The sequence below is a fragment of the Leptosomus discolor genome, chromosome 24 (assembly GCF_034619465.1).
Source record: "Leptosomus discolor isolate bLepDis1 chromosome 24, bLepDis1.hap2, whole genome shotgun sequence".
NCBI classification, from domain to species: Eukaryota; Metazoa; Chordata; class Aves; order Leptosomiformes; family Leptosomidae; genus Leptosomus; species Leptosomus discolor.
Window position 1 is genome coordinate 6384635 of NC_141414.1, and position 20774 is coordinate 6405408.

Consider the following 20774-nt stretch of genomic DNA (forward strand, 5'->3'; position numbering starts at 1 on the left):
ACTCATTCTTGAGCTTAAAGCTCCAGGTACTGATTTCACATTGCAAACACTACAAGGCAGGGGAATCTTCACCCCAACAGCCGGACAACAGAGAGGTTTGTCAGCAGAGGCCAACCTATAGCTTTGACAAGTTACAAAAAAATCCTGCCCGAACAAGTAGCAAACTAAAGTTATGAAACCTCTTCATCGCATTTGACTGCATACGATGCCCCTGCCTTTTGTCTGGTTTGGGTCTCCCCCATCAAACCAGTCCTGGCCACAGCAGCCATACGTGCAGACAGCACCCGTACGACCCAGCTCCACGACAAAGCCATTCAACTCTAAGTAAGAAGTATCTACTAACAACTACCCACTTACACTGCCTCCAGCACTAGAAAGATACAGATTTCTTTGATCCCTTTACAAGATGCAGATGAAGAAGTCTTAATTAATATTTCTCAGAATAGCAGAGAGGGAGGTGGGGAGAGGAGGAAGAGGAAGGAAGAATTAAGAAACAGGAAAGGGGCACAATGGTTTAAAAAATTTACTATGAACATATACTGGAAGTGATTCTTAGGTTTTGCAAGTAAGAGAAACATCTGGAAGTTTCCACTGGAAATTAAACATAGTATTTATGCAAGCCATGCAAGCACAGAAGCTGAGCACTATGGAGTTTTAAGACCATGTATCTCAATGTATTATTTTTAATCTACACTTTTCTTGTTTTGAGCATTTTTACAGAGAACGTGTAAAGCAGGGCATAAAGGCAGCATGCCTGCTGAATATTTATTTTACACACTATACACGATATATATTCAACTTCGTACTAAACCCACAGTAAATACTGTGCTTACAAGGATTCTGGAAAATGTGTTTCCCCAATGAGGATGCACAAATTAGATGTGCAAGTAGAATCAAGCAAGTATGCAACTTCTATATTTAAAGTGAAGAAATAGGCTTAAAAATGAAAAATCTTGTGATTTAGAGTACTATTAAATATCCAAATCAACATTAGATACCCAAAAGAAATTGACTGGAAAACTCTTTAAGAGCCTGAAGGATTTTATGAATTGGGAAAAATACTGATTAAAAGAAAACATAATAGATAAATGATGCTGGAATTGTTTAAGCAGAAGAGAACTATCTATGTATTTTGGGAAGGGAACATGTTTTTTACCAAAATAAGTAATAAACAGCTCACTGCAAAGGAAAAATTCGTGTAGCTTCTTTTGGAAATAAGAAAGAAATACATGATTAAAGGCAAGTTTACAGCAAGAGAAGGTACCACCTTGGTAAACTGCGAGAGAAAAACCGAAATCCTCACACAAGATCTAACCCAAAGCCTAAAAATCAGGTTTTCCATCAGCATTAAAATCTTTGCCTGGCCTTGCACCGGAGAATGTTGCCTTGCAAGGATCACAATATTGGCTAAAATACTAAAAGCCAACTGAACAACCTTCTTCACTATTTCACATTAGGTGCAAGTCACAAACCTAGTTATTGTAAAATACACTGAGCAACAGTATTTTTTTTTACCATAGCTCCATAATTGCTTCTTTCTGTCTGCCCAAGGCCTTCACTTATGTCTGCTAAATTCGTCAGACTACCACCATGAATCCCATTGAGAGCTTCATTATATTCTTCTATGCTCTTATTGACTTCTTGATGACTCTCTTGAAGTTGGGAAAGTTTACTTCTCGCCTAAGGAGTGAAAAATGCCTTAGTATGTTACACGTTCAATAACACTGTTATTCTCGTTAAACACGGTTGTCAGACAGTTGCATTTCGCCCCCACCAGAGCTGAACTTCTCTGGACTCCAATTGGGAATTAACTTCCTAAGCACCAGTCAAAAAAGGCTGAGCTCATGAACCGGTATTTTTTTTGTCTCTTCTGAAAAATAATCTGATATGATTGTTCAACTCAGTCTTTCAAGAAGCAAAAAAAGAAGTTGTATAAATTACAGTGAATACCTGGTTTATTTCTTCTTGTGTTGATTTTAAAGATTTGATTATTGTTTCAAGCTGTACTTTTCCAGCCTGGATACTCTGCTCTAGCTGAGTCTCTTCTTGCTGGAGGCGATTCAGCTCTGCTTTTGCTCTATTAAGGTCATCTTCCTGTAATTTTAAATCTGATTCCTGAGATTGAATCTGCATTTTTAGTGATGAAATCTGAGACAAAACGTTACACAAATCAGAAAGAAATTTGTAATAAATGTAACTTAATAAGTTACAAATTCATAATAAATAATAGAGAGTTGTAAAGCAACTGTCAACTGCTAAGGAAGATAACAAGGACTTAATACAAAGAGCTGCATGCTTCTTACTATGTTACACAAAATCCTTGATAAAAGCACATAGGACGTTCAATAAAACCAAGAGACGATAATATTTTAAACAACAAAGATACCACACTAATTATAAAGGTAATTAAAAGGTGTTTCTTAGATGGGTACCTTGTAGTTTTCAGAACCTGGTTCCTTTTCCATTCAAACATTTATCAGGTATCATAAAGTTGATTTTTAACTCTGATAAGAGTTAAAATGACACAGTTGCATACAACTCCCCTTATACCCTTTCTTACATGACCTTATATGCCAAGTTTCTACGTTAAGACAACGTGCTAGCTACATCAGCAACCGTTTCCCCCAAAAACCCACTTTTAACTCAGAATACTGATGAGGTACACAGTGATCAATATATCCACCACTGCCTGTAGGCTGTCTCATGGGTCAGGAATAATGCTTCTCAACTGCCCTATTAGCTTGAATAAATGTTTCATATATCCACAGATCAATAACAGTTTATGTAGAAAGGGACCCCTGGAGATCACCTGGTTCAACCCCCCATTTATGACCATTATGAAAGGTACTTAGGTTGCAAAATCCTTTCTTGGACCCCTGTATTTGTGTGGAAGTTGCTACTTATGGTAAAAGTGAATAAAGAAAGCAAGCTTACTCATTACATAAATAGAATTTCCTTCAACAAAAGACAATACACTTGAGCATGTCCAGAATTAACGTACACTCACCACCTGTGTTTCTTCCTGGCATTTCTGCCTTACATCGTTCAGCATATCTTTCAGTTTGGCTTTCTGCTGGTCCATTTCATCCAGGCGGTCTTGGGCGTCTTGTTTCTGAGCCTCTAGCTCTTGCAAGTTACTTGTCTCCCTATCTAAATCATTCTGCAGTTCCTGAGGAAAATTCCACAGTTTGAGACTTACATTTAGCTGTTGTCTTTCAGGAACGATCAACCACAGACAAACAGGCTAGCAAAATCCAAAAGATTTTCTGTCCTATAGGCTATTCCCTGCATGCGTATGTTTTGTTCCTGCAAGAATTTGTACCAGACATCAGGAAACAAATGAGTGCCCACAAGATGGAAAGAGACTGACGCAGAGCACATGTAATTGAGCTACCCTAATTATCGAAACAAATACTCTTTGAACGATGATTCCCTAAATTACAGTGTTAGTCAAGCACTAACAAAAAAGATATTTCAAACTGTTCACATATCTTCTACTTATATTAACCATCATCAGAAGAAAACATTTCTGACGGAGAATAGGAAAATAAAGACATTTCTGTAAGTTAGAGGAAAATCCCATGACAGGAGGAAAGACTTGCCCACATAAGGAAGACAGAAGAAAGAATGCCCTGTGTATAATTTCAGATTAAAATGAAACCTAACTGATAAAGAGTTTTTACCTGAACTTCGTTGGTTTTCTGTCTGATTGATTCTTCCTTTTCCCTAATGTCCTGCTCTAGCGAGTACTTTTCTCTGTAAGACAAACAAGCACATTCATTCATGATTAGTTAAATAATACACCACACACACACGCAAAAAAAAAAAAAAAAAAAAAAAAAAAAAAAATCAATGAAATATTATTCTGCAAACACCACGCAGCCAAAAATGCCAGCCCATATTCTGATCTATTCTTTAAAGGAGTAAAGGTGTATATATATCTCTCAATTATTCTTTGAAAAATACTAGGAGTAAAGGGGTGTGTATATATCTATCTATCTATCTATCTATCTCAATTATTCTTTGAAAAATCCTATCTGTTCCACAATCAATCTTCTGAAGTCACTTGGTAGAATCCAGGCTGGCTTTATGTAACTGGCTAACTGTGGGGTGTCAGGGGGAGATTTGCCACCAACTTCAGCGTCAAGTAATGACAAACTGACTAAAAGAAAACAAAACTAAAGGACACATCAGTACTATACACTTAATCCGTTCTCCTACTGCAAGATTTTGGTAAGAGCCCACAACTATTACCTCTGCAGCTGTGCAATTTCTTGGCTAATATCATCCAGTTCCTTCACGCCTGTAAATTCTCCTGATCCAACGGAACTTGAACTATCCTGTTAAGAATGAAAGGGTCTATTAAAAAGCCAAGTCATAACACAAGATCTTCCTTCACAAAGGCTGAGGACAAAGGTGGGACACAATCCTCATCATAGGCATTTGCAAAATTCTGTGGGAGACATCAAGTTATGCAACAGCCACGGAGCGTGTCACACAATTCTACCTGCAAGACAGGAGAATTTTCCCTAAGCCCGTTTAACAGATGGGATGGCCGAAATACACAGCAGTTAAAGGACATGCACAATGTCAACAAATAAACTGCAGGCAATGGCAGAATTAAAATTCAAAACCGAAAACCCCAGCTCTGCTATAGTCAATACCAAAGCTTCCAGGGAACTTAATGAATCCAGATTGTAATGTCACTCTTCTTAAGCCCTGCCACAAATCAATGTCAATTTCTGCAATTATACCAATTTTCCTGTAGGTCATTTCTACAGCCATTCAGTTGTAGATCAGGGAAGGTGCAGCGAGTATCCCTTGCCTTTTACACAAGAAAATTGTCATTAGAAGTTATTAAGAAAAATCTCAGCATTTGGTATAAAATTTGTCAGTATTATTAAAAGGATTGCTAGTTCTTTGGAAAAAAAAAAATCACTGCAACTGAGCAAAAACTGCAACACTGAACTCACTGCTGGCATGACAAATCAGGAGAAATCAGGATTCCTACCACTTCTAAATAGCGTTTTAAAAAGAAGAAAGTACAGTTCGCTTGCTTTGCTCCTTTTGACATTGCTGAGGTAACCACAGAAAGTTTGCCTTTATTCGATTTAAAAAAAAAACCAACAAGAACCCAACCAACAAACCACCAACAGATAGCACAGTAAAATGTGACATTTTTTGTGGAAACAGTAGGTGAATATACAGTTTAAATAAGTTAAGTCCTCACTTTTGTGTGAGCATTTCTTTTGTTAATATGTCATTAAGCAATCATAAATAACAACAATCCTGCCTAATTCCTCAAGCTACCAAATCAAGAGCTTCTAATACCACTTTTATCTTTCCAGACCAGACACAGATTTGCTGAGGGACCCGTACTTTATGCTGTACAGGATCATAATAAGGTGTTACCCAATACGATTACGAAACGAGTTCAAATGAGCTGCTGCCTTGGTTAGAACACCACAGTTCATTGTTCCACAGAACAGAAAACTAACTGGCCATGTTCACAGTAGCATACCATTTATTTCATGTTATATTCACCTAAAACCACAGCAGATGAACAAAAAGATACAATGAACTGAAAATAATGGGAAGCTAAAAGCTCTCGCTCCAAAGTGTGTTTACTGCCCACAGCTTCAGAGAACTGGTACACGAGCAACTCTAACATGCCAACACTGAGCTGCCTGTCAAAGAACTTCCTGACAGACCAGTGCATCTCAAACTGTTCAGGGAAGCAGTATCACCAGGTCAACAGCCAATACTGGTGACTTCACGCTGCTGTGACATTATCATCATGCCAAGAGCCAGTGTCACAGAACACAAGAGCAAAGAGACAGGAGAGGGTGAAGAAATAAAAACTGTTTCAAAGTCACAAGCAGCGTACACAAACAAATCTGCATTCTTTGGACGTTACAATTACTCACACGACGCATTTCTGTTAGTGCTGAGATCTCAGTTCCTACAGGGGTCAAGTAACCTGACAGAGTCTACAGAAAAAGGATATAGGAAAAACCTTAAAAGGACCAGAGCAACAGCAACAATTAAAATAGGTTTAGAGACTCAAAAGCTTTCTGGTTAGGGAAAGCAAAAAAAGTAAAGGAAAACACTATATAATTTATAGAAAGGATGAATTTATTGACATGACAAAGTATTTATTCATTTAAGTTTCAGAAATACACTAACACATTATCAAGGAAGGGACAAAGCAGCGTTCAGTAAAAGCTTATGTGCTTCAGTAAAACAGTATTAACAGTGATGGATATAGGACTGTGGACCACCATGCTACATGGGATCAACCAACCACCAACTCCCAGAAATTAGAAAGTCATCGCTCTTCATTTAGCCATTTAAAAATTTTACATTTTATTGGAGGAATTTGGTACTGATGAGAGTCAGGGACAGGCTCCTAAACCAGCTTTTAATAGTTCCCTGAAGTAAAAAAACCCACTTCTCTATGACAAAGGAGTATTTTTCACGCTAGATTTTTCTCAGTGTTATTATTCCTTTCTTTATGGAATATTCTACTGCATTTTTCTTTTTTTTTTTTTACTTACTGTCTTGCGTTGTTAAGAATTTATGTCTATTTTCAAATGTTACAGAATTTTGTAAGAGGAGACAAGAAAAAAAAGGCATTTTTTTCCCCAAATAAACACTCAAAGCCTATTACTTTCAAAGCACAAAACCTCAGTATTATGTTCATATAATCAATGACTTACCTGTATGGGAGTGTTCCTCTCTGAGGGAGGGATCATATCTGGGGATAACACTTGTGGAGGATCAATCCCTTTACTGACCTTCTGCTGAATGAGATACATCGCTAGTGCAAACTGATCTTTGCTCAGCTTTCCCATCTGTCTTGTGTCTGCCAAAGCCCTGGTAAAAAATAGATCATACTTATAAACAAGAAAAGCTTATTTCTCCTCTACCAAGAAGCCTGAAATATACATAGACATGTAATCTTCTTTTGATTCCGCCTCATCAGAGCTTGTTTATTCTAGTGAAAGAGTTCCATAAACAGACCGGTATTTTATTAGACATACTGAACTGAATAGAACAGCGTTAGTCTGAGAAAATATTTAGAGCACTAGAACTTCAAAAACAAATCACAATTCACAGACTGACCTACACCCCCCTCCCAGAAAAGTGAAGCAAGTATTTATTTCTCCCATGTTTTTCCATATAGCCCTCACGTTGTAGTATGGCAACAGCACAAGGAAAAGAGGTTGGGGGTTTTGTTTGGGTGTGGGTTTGTGGTTTTTTGTTTGGTTGGTTTTTTTTGTTTGTTTTGGGGTTTATTTTTTTGTTTGTTTTTTTGGTTTGGTTTTTTTTTAGTGTTAGGATCACAATTCTGGCGGGATAATCTGACTTCCCAGATCAGCAAGTTACAAAAACACAGCTACTAGGGAATTCTTACCATATATGGGCTAGGAGATTCTGAGACAGACCTGAATGCATAAAAATGTCCTTTACTTCTTGGCCACTCACAAAACCATCCATGTCTGTGTCTGTTTTTAAGAAAATGTCATCGTATCGCACTTTTTCAGACACTGGTACTACCCAATTCACAGATGGCTGTAAAACAAAGTTTTATATTTCAAAAGAAGATAAACAGTCTTTATCAACACCATGAGTATTTACAACATTATTCAGAGTCGAATGTGCTGAACATCTTGCACAATCAAATCTGACTGGTAAATAGGTATCTTCCCTTTTCCCATGAGTGTTTTGGCTTAACACTGATAAACAGCTATTCGTCAGTCAAAAAGCATTTATTCTTTGGAAATACAGACCCAACTAGGCATACTAAGTCCTCATGCTAATAACACAGCAGCTTTATAAGGCAGATCAATGATTTCTTTGGTAGTGAAGCAGATACATGAATAAAACCTTTCTATGGTTTCATTTTCCACGAAAAGTGAAAATTCCCCCTAAGATTTGCTAGAACCTCATGGTCAATCTGACTAAAATTCACCTGCTCTTCTGCTGTTCTTGCAAGTCCTACCATTCTTGTTTCACTCCCTCCACCCAAATCACCCAACAAGGAACACAATTTCAGAAAAGTGCTCACATGAGGCAGAAAAAAAAAAAAAAAAGGCAGTTTTATTTTTTCCTGCAGTTTTCTGGTACAAAAAAAAAAAAAAGAAAAAAGGAAAGAAAAAAAGATTTGTACCTGTGCTTGTTTGATGCTGTGTTTAGGAGACAAACTCCCTGTGCTGTTCAGGCTGTTGACACTACCATGAGACGGGGTAGAACGGAGGCTATCTTTTGGTGGAGGACTTGCGGGTAGAACAGGAACTGCACCAGGAAAGACAGGCGTCTTCTTTCTTTTAGAAGGTGGTATGAGAGAAGGGGGTAATAGTGAAGGAACTGGCTCTTTCTCAAGAGCTCTATAAACCAAATGCATTGCCTGCAAAGGCAAAAAGGTCAGATAACATTAACAATTAGAAGAAAAAGCAACAAGATTCTCCAGTGTCAAGTCATTTATGCATTAGTAAAACAAAGACAGTAAGAATAGAGATGTAAACCAGAGCAGATAATTTTGAATGTAATTCCAAAAAGTTTAATCTCGATGACACAGGCAAGAGGCAGTAGATGGATCTGAGAAAGATCATTTAAGAGCTCCCTGAGAACAATTTATATTAGAACAGTCGACTGTCACAGAAAAAGCTACAAAGCTCTTGAGAAAAATAAGAGCGATTTGCTTTAGCAGACACACTGTGAATTGAGAATTTAAAGCAACCTACCACAGCAAACTCATCCTTGTCCAGGTGACCATCTTTATCAATATCACTGAGGTCCCAGACCTACAGCAATTACAATAAAAACAACGATTTAGAGAACAAGTTACATTTTCTGCTTTTGATGTTAATCATCATCACATTAAACACGCTCCCTAAAGACTCCCACTAGATTTTCGTGATGATCATATTAGTTATACTAGACCTGGCTAAACACTCTGATGAAACAGACTGGATTAGAGTTTTCTGGCAACGGAATCAACACTGGCTCTAACAACTTCTGGATGCAACACAGGCAGGTTTTTCATCTTTTATGTTGCAATTCAGAGTCATCAAGCTGACTAAAAACATCCAGAGGTGGCTTTCAGAATTGTCCAGAGGGTGTGGGCCAGCAGATTGTCCAAATTTGTCTTATAAGAAAGCTAAAATATTTTAGAAAAAAGTCCATACATTTCCAATTTGCATTCCATTCCTAAATTTCTAGTTCTCTTTTTTAGCAAAAAAAATACGTCCACCCCTCAGAATTTTCTATAGGAGAGAATTTAAGCATCTATCAACTTTAGTGCATCATTAGGTCAAGTACATCCAGCTCAACTTGCAGAAGATTTAGAAGGATACAAACCTGCGTACACTAACACTCAGCCATCAGCGAGCACTGTTTAATCATCCATATGACTTGGAGACAGCACAACAGAGGGGATGGAAAGCTAAGACTGAGGCTCAGTCATCTGAACTCTACTCCCAGCTTTATCACTGGAGCCCTGTCCAAATTTAAGCTAGTTGATTAGTTCTTTGCCCATTTCCTCAGTCCCCTATCTTATCTGCAAACCTTTCTGGAACAGGAAAAAGCTTTCTGAACGTCTATCGTGACAATAACAAGACAAAATACAAAGCCTTCGAAGACCGAGTACTTCACAATAGTCAGGTGCAGCATTAAAACAAGTCATACTTAGATTTTGTAAATAATACAGAGAAAGATGCAGTTCTTCCTAAAGAGATGAAACTATACAATGCAGACACAGCTCTCGCATAGAATGTACTCATTCTCAGTCATATCAATATGCAAAACATTAAAGAACACGCATTTTAAGTGGAAGCAAGAAAATACTTTAAGGTTGCTTCCCTTGCAAATATGCAATGGATGCACTAAACTCAGATCTCAGAACCATTTATAAATATACATGAAAAAAAAACAACTTGACAATTTGACAGCTACAATAAACTCGGATGTTTTAAAGCGTTCACTTGTACAAACAGTGGATAGATTTAATGGTATGTTTAACAACTGGTATTTGGAAAAACGACAAAACAGTGGAATATAAAAGCTATTATGGTTTAGGAGAGCTTTTTCTTGGTTTTAAACAACCAAAATCAAAACTTCCAGCTCTTAAAATGAATACAGAGATAATGAAGCCAATCTACTCCAGGGCCCAAATTACTATTATTATTCTTATTTCTAAGTGGAAGACTTCAGAGCCTACTTACTGTGGCTTTATAGCATGCACTCGATGTAAAATTTCAGCCTGATCTATGTTGATAAGTTACATTTAAATATTTAACATTGTAAGTACAAGAAGCTAAATAGAGAATCGCTAAATCTAAACAGCATACTTACCCTTCCTAGGATATCAAGAGGTAGCTTTGAATTCATCAGTACTGGTTTTACTTTGTCTCCTGAAAGTAAACCATTTACTGGCAAAAGGCTTTCAAAAATACCATCAAACTTTGCTTTTTCTTCCACCTAGTTGGTAAGAAATAGCCTGAATAAGTAAAAAAGTGTGCCTGTGTGAGTGTTGAAAATGAGATCTTGCAAGAAATTAAGACTGGTCAGTAACACATTCATTCTAAATTTCCAAGCTTCCTTGCAAGTGCCACTATACTGTATTTCAATGTAAACCCCACGGAACTAGATTTAGGAGCTTAATTTGAAAGCTAAGGTTAAGATAAGCTAATAGATTTTAACATGCAGCATACAAGCTGTGTTTCTATAGTGCTGTAAAAGAACAATGCCTTCCGATTAAAACCCTGCTGACCAGATTTCAAACAAACTTTGACAAACTCTGTAGAACTAAAAACTGTTCTTCCCAAATAATTTGCTTCCTACTTCAAAGTAAAACATGCAAGTATATAAAAAATCAGCATTAGAAGTTATTTTATTAAATTTCTACCTTTTGAAAAATGTTTGCATTTGAAAATTAACAAAATACAAATATCCCCACGTACGTATCAAAAGTCACTTTCTTCCAATGATATATATTGTATGTATCACAGAATACTAATTAGAACATGTGAACTCAAGCTTTAAATTAATACTTCTGGGTGGATTTGGTGAAATGCTTTGCTGTTCTCAGCGGGGTTCCTTTGTACAAACATGAAAAGTGCCTACTACTAGGATTCTGGAAGAAATCCAGGCAGAAGATTAAAATTCATTGTGCCTTAAAAACATCACACCAGGGGTTGTCAAAGGCTTGTTTAACACTTATTTCAAATATAAAACTGCAGCTCAATATTCTCTATTGTGCACAAGTCTGTCATCAGAAAGGGAGGACTCGAAATGGGAAATACATTTGATACAAAATTCTCTCACTGGGAAAATTACAGGCAAGGAAAATATTTACTTTTAAAGAATGGATGGAATGTGTTGCCTTTTACACTTACCCTAACAGCCCAGTGAGTCTCTGTTGAAGGTGGTGTCATCAGCAGAGGACTGCTAGTGTCATGCTAAAAATCAAAGAATTTTCTATTTATATCTATAGACACATACATATATATAAAAATTCACACACTTCTGTGTCTAATCCTTACTAATTGCTTTAAGAGATGGTTATAGACAGGAAGCTTAACTGCACTGAAAATAGGAAATAAGGCTGCATGTGTACCCATACCCCAGTCATCCTGATTTACACCATTACAACACTCCAGTAAGGACCTCAGGTGCATTAGGTCCCAACGCAGAACTGACACACTAGAGGAGGTTCCATAGCAGCTACTGCAGGCAAAGCTGCACTCGTGCCCTTCACTACACACTCCTGTAGACCTAGCCTCAAGAGATCTTTTATTTCTTTTCTTTTTTCATAAACTTAAGAGTTCAGCCACATCAGCTTCCTGAACAAGCTGACCGTAGTTAAACCTGCATCGGTTTTGCAGTCCAGGAAGCGGCTGATACGCGTTACCCTGAAGGCAGGACTACGGCAGCCATGGCTGCAGTTATCTTCAGGAACAGTTTGACAGCAGCCTGGAGTCTCAGGACCACGACATTTACAAAACAAGATTATTCTAGGGTTCCAACTGAAGCCTTAGTTCTCATGTGACACACACAGACATTTAGGAATATATTACTTACAAATTTAGGAGGTGGCACAGTCAAGTTCAGACTGCTCAAGTTAACATCATGGCCGTTCTGTGCACACGCTACGAGGCGCAACGCGACATAGAAACCCTACAAACAAGAGCGTTTTCTATCAAAAAAAAGCAACCAGTCTAAACCAGTTTCCAATAACCCATTTATGATTTTTACTAACACTAGACATGTGCAACTCTGCGAAGTGTGGAAACAACTATATATGTATAGCCCTGTTCAGTTAACTGCATAGTGACAACTACCCCACTGCTTTTAAAAATGACTCAGGAAAAACTTCACAATAACATGGAACAAAGAGCAGAAAACTTCAAATCTAGATTTAAGAAGGATTCTCCCATAATTAAGGAAATGTCAACAATTTTTCTTAAAATTTAATGTTTTAAACAAAATTCTCCATATCTACAGTAACTTGGCATTTGATATTCCAAGCTAGTTTTAGTAATTCTAGGCATACTTTTTCATGCAGGAAAGACTTCTAAAATAAATCTTAAAATCATAGTTTGTATTTGTGAAAGACTCCACGACTGTATATCTATATATCATGAACACTGATTATTTACAAAATAAGAGACAGAAAGTTAGCTCCAAACGCCTCTAGCAGCCTGAGTTAATATACTTGGATATCAGCAGTGCTAGGAAAAAACCCTCATGTTGTAAACAAAAACTTAAAAAAAAATAGCTAAGGATAACTACTATGGGTAGCAGGGTTTTCTTGGAACCAGGCTAATCCATTGAAGGTAACAAGAGAGGTCTACAGGCACATTTGATTTACCTGTTTATCCAAGTATCCTTTACCTTCCGGGTCAGCCAAGTCCCATATCTGTGGGGATACAAAGTAAAAGCCATTGTGATTTTAAAATAGAACTTAGCTCAACAGTTCATAGTGTATGCCTTCTTGAACTGCTTGGGGCAGCTTTCAAGTCATGACATACGATGTGATTTAATTCTCAAACGTATTACACGAAAGACAGTGAAACTCAGAACAATACTTTGGAGTTACGACCCGTCTGTGGTTAACCCGATGTTCAAAGGACCCGATTTGCATTCCACCAAATTCCTTTTTGCAAACCCCTTCTGCTGAATGCTAGCTGCACTTAAGCAAGTGTACAAATAATTACTGCATTAGAGAATTCCTTCAACTTACTTTTCCAAGGATAATATCAGAGAGACCAGATTTTTTAAGAAACAGCGCAGCTTCACTTGCCCCAACTCTCCCCGTATACGTTGGATCTACCTGAAAGATAAAAATCACGTTCAATTGCAGCACGTCTGTTGTGAAAGCAGAGATAAGAAATGAAACGTCTCTTGTCTCTAGGTCAAAAGGAGTCACACAGGCATGCATTACCACTCAGCAGAGAGAATTTACAGAAGTTTAGCACTGCAATGGGGAAGGAAAGACGGGAAATTCCGGGGAAGAGGAAATTGCACTTTATTTTTAATTTTTTAAAGAACCTACCTGTTTGTAGTAAGTTTCATATAACGGATTCCCAGTAGAAAACTGAAAAACAAGAGAGACATTAAGAAAACAAAGAATGAACCGCAATCACAGACAGCCCGCCTTTAGGGACTGACAGAAAAAAAGCCTATAGCACTTTGTGTATGACTTCTATCAAAGATATAAATCAGTATGTTAATCTGCTGTGTTCCAAACTGGATACTTGAAATTTTAAGTGTGCATAACAGAGATCCCCCAAAACCTGCAGACCAACAGACTACTGTCATCTCTTAAAACTTCTTATTCACCAGCATTCATACTTATACTCACACTTTCAATTAACAACACTATATGGTAATAAGGGTTTGTAGAACAGCTTTGAACTATTTGCCAAGGTATGTCAGATCACAGTTTGGGAACTACTGATATCAAAGGCAGAGTTTTCAGCACAACGCTGACGGGACTACCTCCTGCACTGCATATATACTTATGGAATATTTTCAGCAGACAATTATATACACACACAGACAGAGCCCTGGTATCGAAATACACCTGTGTATATCAGTTTTCAGCATTAGGATCTTAAACGGAAACAGAGTGAAAAAAATTAAATAGAATGAATGGTTAATTAACAGATGTCACAGTTCCCTGACAATGTTGTTTGAGGATTTCAGCTTGGTGTTATCGCTGCAGTACACAAAAGCAGACACACAAAGGTAGGCCCTGCCTTTTCGGAAAACAAGCAGATTCCTCTTCCCTCTTGCTGACGTTCCAAGCAAATGGGAACTGGCAGAAGCCCCAGCACCCATCTTCTCATCTGCCTCCTGCAATTGCCACACAAGTTCTAGCCACGTTATACCTCCACACCATTCTCCTGCCTCAACGCTAAGAGCAAAAACGTTACAATCAAGTCTCAAACAAATCACCCTTAGAGCAGTCAAGGGCCTTAAAAAACAAGCCACAAAGCAACCCAATAAACACAGTCTAATGACAGGAGATGTCAAAACATCCCAAAGCCTGGCTGGGACAACCGCTCTCCACCTACAGGACACAAGTCAGACATCTGATGAATGATTATTTTGCACCAACTCTGCTCACTGGTGTGTCACCTCCCAAACGCTACCTTCTTCCTTGTCACCCCCATGGATTCCCGGGTGTTCTGCCTACACTGAGGGGAAGTGAAACAGAAACATGACAAAAGGGAAGACCAACGAAGAGCATGAAATTTTATTTTACACAAAGAGAATCTTCCTCTAAGTTTACAATAAACTGGCAAAGCCTTAATTTAAGAAGCTATCCAAAATAACTAAACCCTGTTAATCAAAAGCAAGTGAACATCAAGCTCTTTCAAGATCCATTGTTCTACCTGGCTAGAAAGGGCATACATTTTCAGAAGAGCTTCCTGAATATCTCACATCTACTCCACTTGCATCCACCAACAAAATAAACCACTGCATTCTCCACCAGTACACTCCAGCAGCTCTTGCTCTTCCAGGAGCTGGACAGGAGTTCAGAAGAATGCTGCGACCATAACTCATAAATCTGACTCATCTTTTTGCTGGCTTGTAAAGGATCAGAATGGATAAGCACCGTGTTCCTGTCCAAAGTAGGAAACGCATCATTCAGAAAAAAGGTGGAACTAGCCTGCCCAACTCTGAATAAAATCTACTGTTTTAGCCATCTAACATCAAATGATGTACCTCTCGTTTATTAGAAAGCTCAGAGAAGCCAGTCAAAAACCAACTACAAGCTCCTTCAACCAATCTGATGAGTATCCTAGAGCACACAGAGACTGGATTCATACCAAGATATGGAGCAAACCGCTCCAGCAGCAGAATTAAATGATCTCACCCCATCACCAGACATTCTTGTCATCCTGATTTGATACTGTCAGCCGTGACATACAGCTGACTTACCTGACAGAGGTGGCAGGAATCCAGGGTAACGTGCCTAAATGCTGTGAAGTTTCTCCTGCAGCAATATATTCATCCAAGTGCTGCCGGAAAGCACCTCCTCACTCGATTCTCTACTTGCAGAATTTTACAAAGATTAAGCCTCTCTGACCGATTTACCTAAATGACTGCCTCTCTGTGATGAAACAGACCAGACAAAATGGGCTCAAGTGATAAAAATAGCCCCGCTGCCTATCTACCTATCTCCACATGTGACTACATCACTGTCATTCAAGAGGATTCTTTAATTCGATGGCATCTGCTGACGAAGAACCTACACAAGACAGTGTCAATGCTGCCAATCGGAGAAAAACATTTCAAAGAGCTGATGAGCGGTCAAAGGATATACCCTGTCATACTGCAGTTCAGTTTACCGACCCTCTGGTTTCTATGCCTACTCCATATTCCCCAAAATGCTGTCTATGACCAACACTTTACACCGTCTCCCAAACACACCCTTCTGAACCCTGGTGCCTTGTTGTTTGGCCTCTAAGTTGATTTCTTGTACAAATTTGAAGTTCAAGCCTTGAGCTTGCCCTCTCGCAGCAGGTCTGGTGCACCACGTTTGTGGCGCGCAGTACACGCACACGGCTACATCTCCATGTCCCTTAATGCAGGTCTGGGAAAAAGGCAGGCGTAAGCTGCTGCTACCGGAACAATTAATAAAGCCAGTTCCTTGCAGCTCTCTTTCCTGAGGTCATCTCAGGGCCACAAGAACTCCAAATCAGATGAACTATTTTCCTTGGTGTCCTCCTGTTTTACAGTTTTCTTTCAGACTCGTCCCATCATATGATGGATGAAAATAGGTACTATGAAAAGGGGAAAAAACCACGATGTCCCACAAAGATGAGAGTCAAAAGAAGGTTGCTGCTGCCCCAGAAAGATTACCTTTGCCCTCACTCTACTTGCTGGGGATCCTGAGTTGTCTCAGAAGACAGCTACAAAGTGATCTGTGCTGTCCCCGTATCTCTAACATAACTCTCCACAACCTCCAGAGACTGTAGGTTGAACATGCCTGGCCCAAGACCACTGATAAGGTGATCAGATATTCAAGAAAACAAAGTTATCAAAGGTAAACAACAAGTGAAACTGGACTTGATCTAACTGCAAGAACTGATTTTACATGCTTGCTCTTCAACTGTTTTTATGCATAGACAGTTGAAACACAGAGAGTTGAACTGTTAAATAGTTTGTATACTGTTAGACATCTAAATTCTCTTTTATAAAAACATCATAAAACATAACTTCATAGCAAAATGGAACCATAATAAAATTAATTTATGAGAACAAATACGATTAAACAAATACGAACAAAGAAAAACACTTTCATATGCTTGAATTACCCATATTGCTTATAGCTCCTAACATGTTGACATCAATATTCTTATTTTATATCTTTCTGAGTGAACATACTTCAACATTACAGCACGCATAAACTCTCCTATTCCTTTTATTATAACTAGCACGTATCTCTGTAGTAATCATGAAACTGAGGCTATTAAAAGAGGAAGTTTATTCATTTCCAGGGAAGTTCTGTTTACTGCCCTGATTACAGCAAGATTATTCTTGACAGTTGAATATAGAAAAAGAAGTTTTAAAACTAGACTGCTTCCATTGAATTAGTTGGAAAATGATATGGCAAAATAACTGACGGTATTCACAGAATGTGGCCCTGTTTCCCTCAACATAATATGTTATACAAAACAAAATACTGTTGATGCCAGTCTCTCAAATAGCAATTAGAATTTAAACAAAAACACAGAAGCAGGATTTCTAATAAAATAAATATTTGATACGTTTTTATCAATGTACTATAGAAGTTCCACAACAACAAACCCTTTCAAGTCCAGAGTTTATTTTACACATATATTTTGCACCACATTACTTCACTTGAAAACTTTTGGTAACAGTTTGTACGTGCATGGATGTTTTCGAACACGTTCATTTAATTAAACAGATGTTAATCGGGACTCCTACTGCTACTCAAAAGCTAATAAGCAGTGCGCTCTCTTAATAAGATGCACACCAAAGTACGCATTACCCAAGCATCACAGAACTCTGTTGAAAGATAAATTTTCAGAGTATCATGAGTAAAAGTCCATTACTAAAAGGAAATTGATATATAATGTGAGGCAACAGCAGTTTTTCTGAATTCCTGACCGGCCTAGCCACAGCAGAGAAAATAGTTTTAATTTTGAGGTGTTGGGGGGTGGTGGGCAAGTGTTGCTTTTCTTTTGTTTTAAAGGAAATAAGTAAACTGGCTATCTCCACAGCAGTATGGAAAAGAGTAAACAGTGATCACACTGTTCAGGTTGAAATTATTTGGGTGAGAAATGAATCAAAAAACTTGTAACAAAAATCTACACAAGGATCCCAAGCATTAAACCAGAGCTGGAAACAGCCTCTCCCAGAGACACGCCACCCTCCTTGCGTGAGACAAGCTCCAAGGTTCAGGGTCTTCCACTCCCCTGCAGAAGCCTCATTCTCCCGCTGATGGGGGAAAACCTCCCTTTCATTCCTACGTACCGAGCCCTCCGCTGGCGCACCGCGCCTATGGCTACGCTACTCGTGCACCTCCCAAATCTTAAGCACAGTCACGACACCCCAACAGCTGAAGGCGGCGTTAACCCCGCGTTACAAAGAGGGTAAAAAAAAGGGTGCCGCGGCCCAAAACAGAGTCCCGAGCAACGAGCGAGCCCCATCCCTCCGGCAGCCCAGCCCTGACGCCGGACCACCGGACCGCACTAATCCCCGCAGCTCACACCCAGAGCCGCAGCCCGGCGAGGGAAAGCGTTCAGCCGGCCTCGGTGCTGCCCTGCCCCTTCCCCAGGGGGGCAACTCCGGGGCCTCCATGAGGGGAGGGCGCCAGCGCCTTTTGTGCCCCCACAGAAGCAGCCGGTGCCCGCCCCGGCAGGCTCAGCCCCGGCCCGCCGACGGGGGACAACCGCGGGCTGCTCGCCCCCGCCCGGGGCCTGCTTCCCGCCGTGCACCGACCCTCTCCCCCCGCGGGCCGAGCCACCCCCCGGCCGCGGGGAGAGGCAGGGCCTATGCCCCAGCGCCGACCCGGCCTCGGATGCACCCGCCTGCGGGAAGGGGACCCGCACCGGGGAGGGCCCGTCCCCCCTTCCCCAATCGGCGCTCGGCCGCCGGGGCCAGCGGGCCGCGTCTCCGCTCAGCCGCCCCCGAGCTGCGCCGCCAGGCAGGGTCCGCGGGGCCGGGCCGGTTACCTGCTGGCTGAGGGGGATGAGCGCCGCCATCTTCCTCCCACTGATTCGGGCAGCGGCCGGGGCGGGGGGAAGGCGGGGCGAGCGGCGGCGGGAGGGCGCCCGGCCGCGCCTGGCACCGCTGGGCCTGGCCTCGGCGGGCGGGGGCCGGGGCCTGCTGGGCCGCCGCCGCCCGGGAGTTGGTCGGGCAGCTCAGGAGACGCGTTTGACCCGGGAACAAAGCGGCCGCGGCTTATCTGTCGCGGGCAGCCGGTCCCCGCCCCGAGGAGCTGGGGCCGCTCCCGCGGTCCCGTCCTGCCGCAGCTCAGCCCCTGCGTCCCGCAGTGTCCCTGCTCCCAGACGTGGCTCGCCTCCAGCGAGGCTAGCGGTGACCTATCTACGTTATGGACAAAGGAGGTCTAGGGAAGGCTGCAGCTGCCCTGTGGAACAGTCTTCCAGGGAACCCACTCAAGGCGCTGATGGACCTTTTTAGCTGGATGACCTGCACCCAGCTTTCTCCTGGACAAACCCAGTTATTTGACTTCATTACACTAAACCTTGCCAAAACAAGCTGCATCAAGTTAAGCTTCTTCAGGTCTACAGTCAAATATTCAGTATCAAATACAAAGTTAACGAATCCCTGACTGCAACATAGAAATACGGAACAGCAGCCTGCATGAGGCTGGGTCACTGCGGCCGTATAAAAGCTCCATCAACAGAAATTTATTTAGGAGAAAAGGTAAAGGGCGACTGTCATTGACAATGTGTTTCAATAGCTTTCAAAGTTCTTCACCCCACAGCATCATTGGAATTGTTTTACAGACCAGCAAAAGTGAAAGAATTTGACCTCAGTCACTTCGCACACTAGAAACTGGCCTGGGTGAAGTCGGGGCTTCCGCAGATCCTCCCACTCCCTGTCTCCTTACCACTCAAAACTCTGCTCAGCCAGTGCCGGGGTAGCCAGGAGGTAGATGTAAAAACCCCAGCTCTGGAAGTCTGGCTTCATTTTTTGCTGAATGTATAGCATTAGCTCTTGGGGGCAGGGGAAGGAAATACAGAAGAGCAGGAGGACCTCAGAAGGGATGAAGGAAGTGACTAAACAAGTTACAAGAGGTCAGACAAAAATAGGCCCATCCGTCACTGTTTGAAATTCCTCCCACCACCACCCTATCAGAAAAAGAAAAAAATACATTTTTAAGACAGCTTACAAGCTCTGTATCAATTTCAGATTTTTGAAGGGGAAAAAAAAAAAATCATACATTTAAACTTGTAAGGACAGGTTTGTGGCTGGACAGACTACTGTCACGCAGGTCCCACCAGCAGACAAGCAACGGCAGAACAGCCACGATGCGTTCGCGGCAGCCGCCCAGCTGCAGTAATCCGTGACACCCTGACAGGTGCACAATTACTACAGCAGCTTAGCAAAGCTTATCTCCTTAGTTTGGGGTATGTTGTGAAACATGCTTCACACATTTGGCATGTCCAACCCTTTAATGAAATATCATAAAAAGCTTATTATGTTATTTCCTCGACAAAAATGAGCATGAACTTTACATTTAATATTAAACCATGAAAGTGTAAAACAGTTCCAGAACCTAGTGCTTTGTTACAAGTGCTTTTAATACATTTTAGCAGTGTTAAGATACAGCTAATAAAAAAAAATTACACTTTGTCTATAGAGACTTTTAACTATGTTATGGTATTTTTATTAAAAATAACTGAAACTGGTCACAAAATTTAATGTTGAATTTAAAAAAAAAAATCATCCTGTTTTAATACCATTCCATTGGTGCAGAGTTCAACAAGCTGTTAAGAAAATATCAAAATCCTTAAGTGAAAAAAACGTGAACTTCTTTCAAACCACAATTAAAACTTCACAACAGCGCTCCTCACTGCTCTATCCTTTCCAGGTTCTTTTTTCCTCTCTGGCTTTTTCTTAAATTACTGCTCAAAGTATTTTTCGTCGGTAACCCTTTCTCTCCTGCTCTTCCTCAGTCTGCTTTATGTTCATTTCCCAGGACCCTAATATTAAGATTCCATTTTTATGCACCAAGAGGTTCTTGATCAGATTAGACAGGGGAT

The 20774-nt window shown here is 40.4% G+C and overlaps 1 protein-coding gene across 4 annotated transcripts in view; it reads right to left on the bottom strand.

Moving 5' to 3' along the window:
- Window positions 1–18746, bottom strand: part of EPS15L1 (epidermal growth factor receptor pathway substrate 15 like 1) — a 41863-nt gene extending 23117 nt beyond the window's left edge. The window contains exons 1-17 of one of the 4 annotated variants that reach the window (XM_086477716.1): window positions 18717–18746; window positions 13559–13600; window positions 13247–13336; window positions 12875–12922; window positions 12085–12180; window positions 11400–11462; window positions 10357–10482; window positions 8748–8807; window positions 8174–8410; window positions 7418–7575; window positions 6720–6876; window positions 5928–5990; window positions 4255–4340; window positions 3684–3756; window positions 3008–3169; window positions 1951–2148; window positions 1516–1680 (exon numbers count right to left, since the gene is read on the bottom strand). In XM_086477716.1, coding sequence (XP_086333842.1) covers window positions 1516–1680; window positions 1951–2148; window positions 3008–3169; window positions 3684–3756; window positions 4255–4340; window positions 5928–5990; window positions 6720–6876; window positions 7418–7575; window positions 8174–8410; window positions 8748–8807; window positions 10357–10482; window positions 11400–11462; window positions 12085–12180; window positions 12875–12922; window positions 13247–13336; window positions 13559–13600; window positions 18717–18746 — 1854 coding nt within the window. Of the gene's footprint in view, window positions 1–1515; window positions 1681–1950; window positions 2149–3001; window positions 3170–3683; window positions 3757–4254; window positions 4341–5927; window positions 5991–6719; window positions 6877–7417; window positions 7576–8173; window positions 8411–8747; window positions 8808–10356; window positions 10483–11399; window positions 11463–12084; window positions 12181–12874; window positions 12923–13246; window positions 13337–13558; window positions 13601–18716 lie in introns of all 4 variants that reach the window. The other 3 variants (XM_086477717.1, XM_086477720.1, XM_086477718.1) reach the window with 3 other exon arrangements.
- Window positions 18747–20774: the final 2028 nt, after the last annotated feature.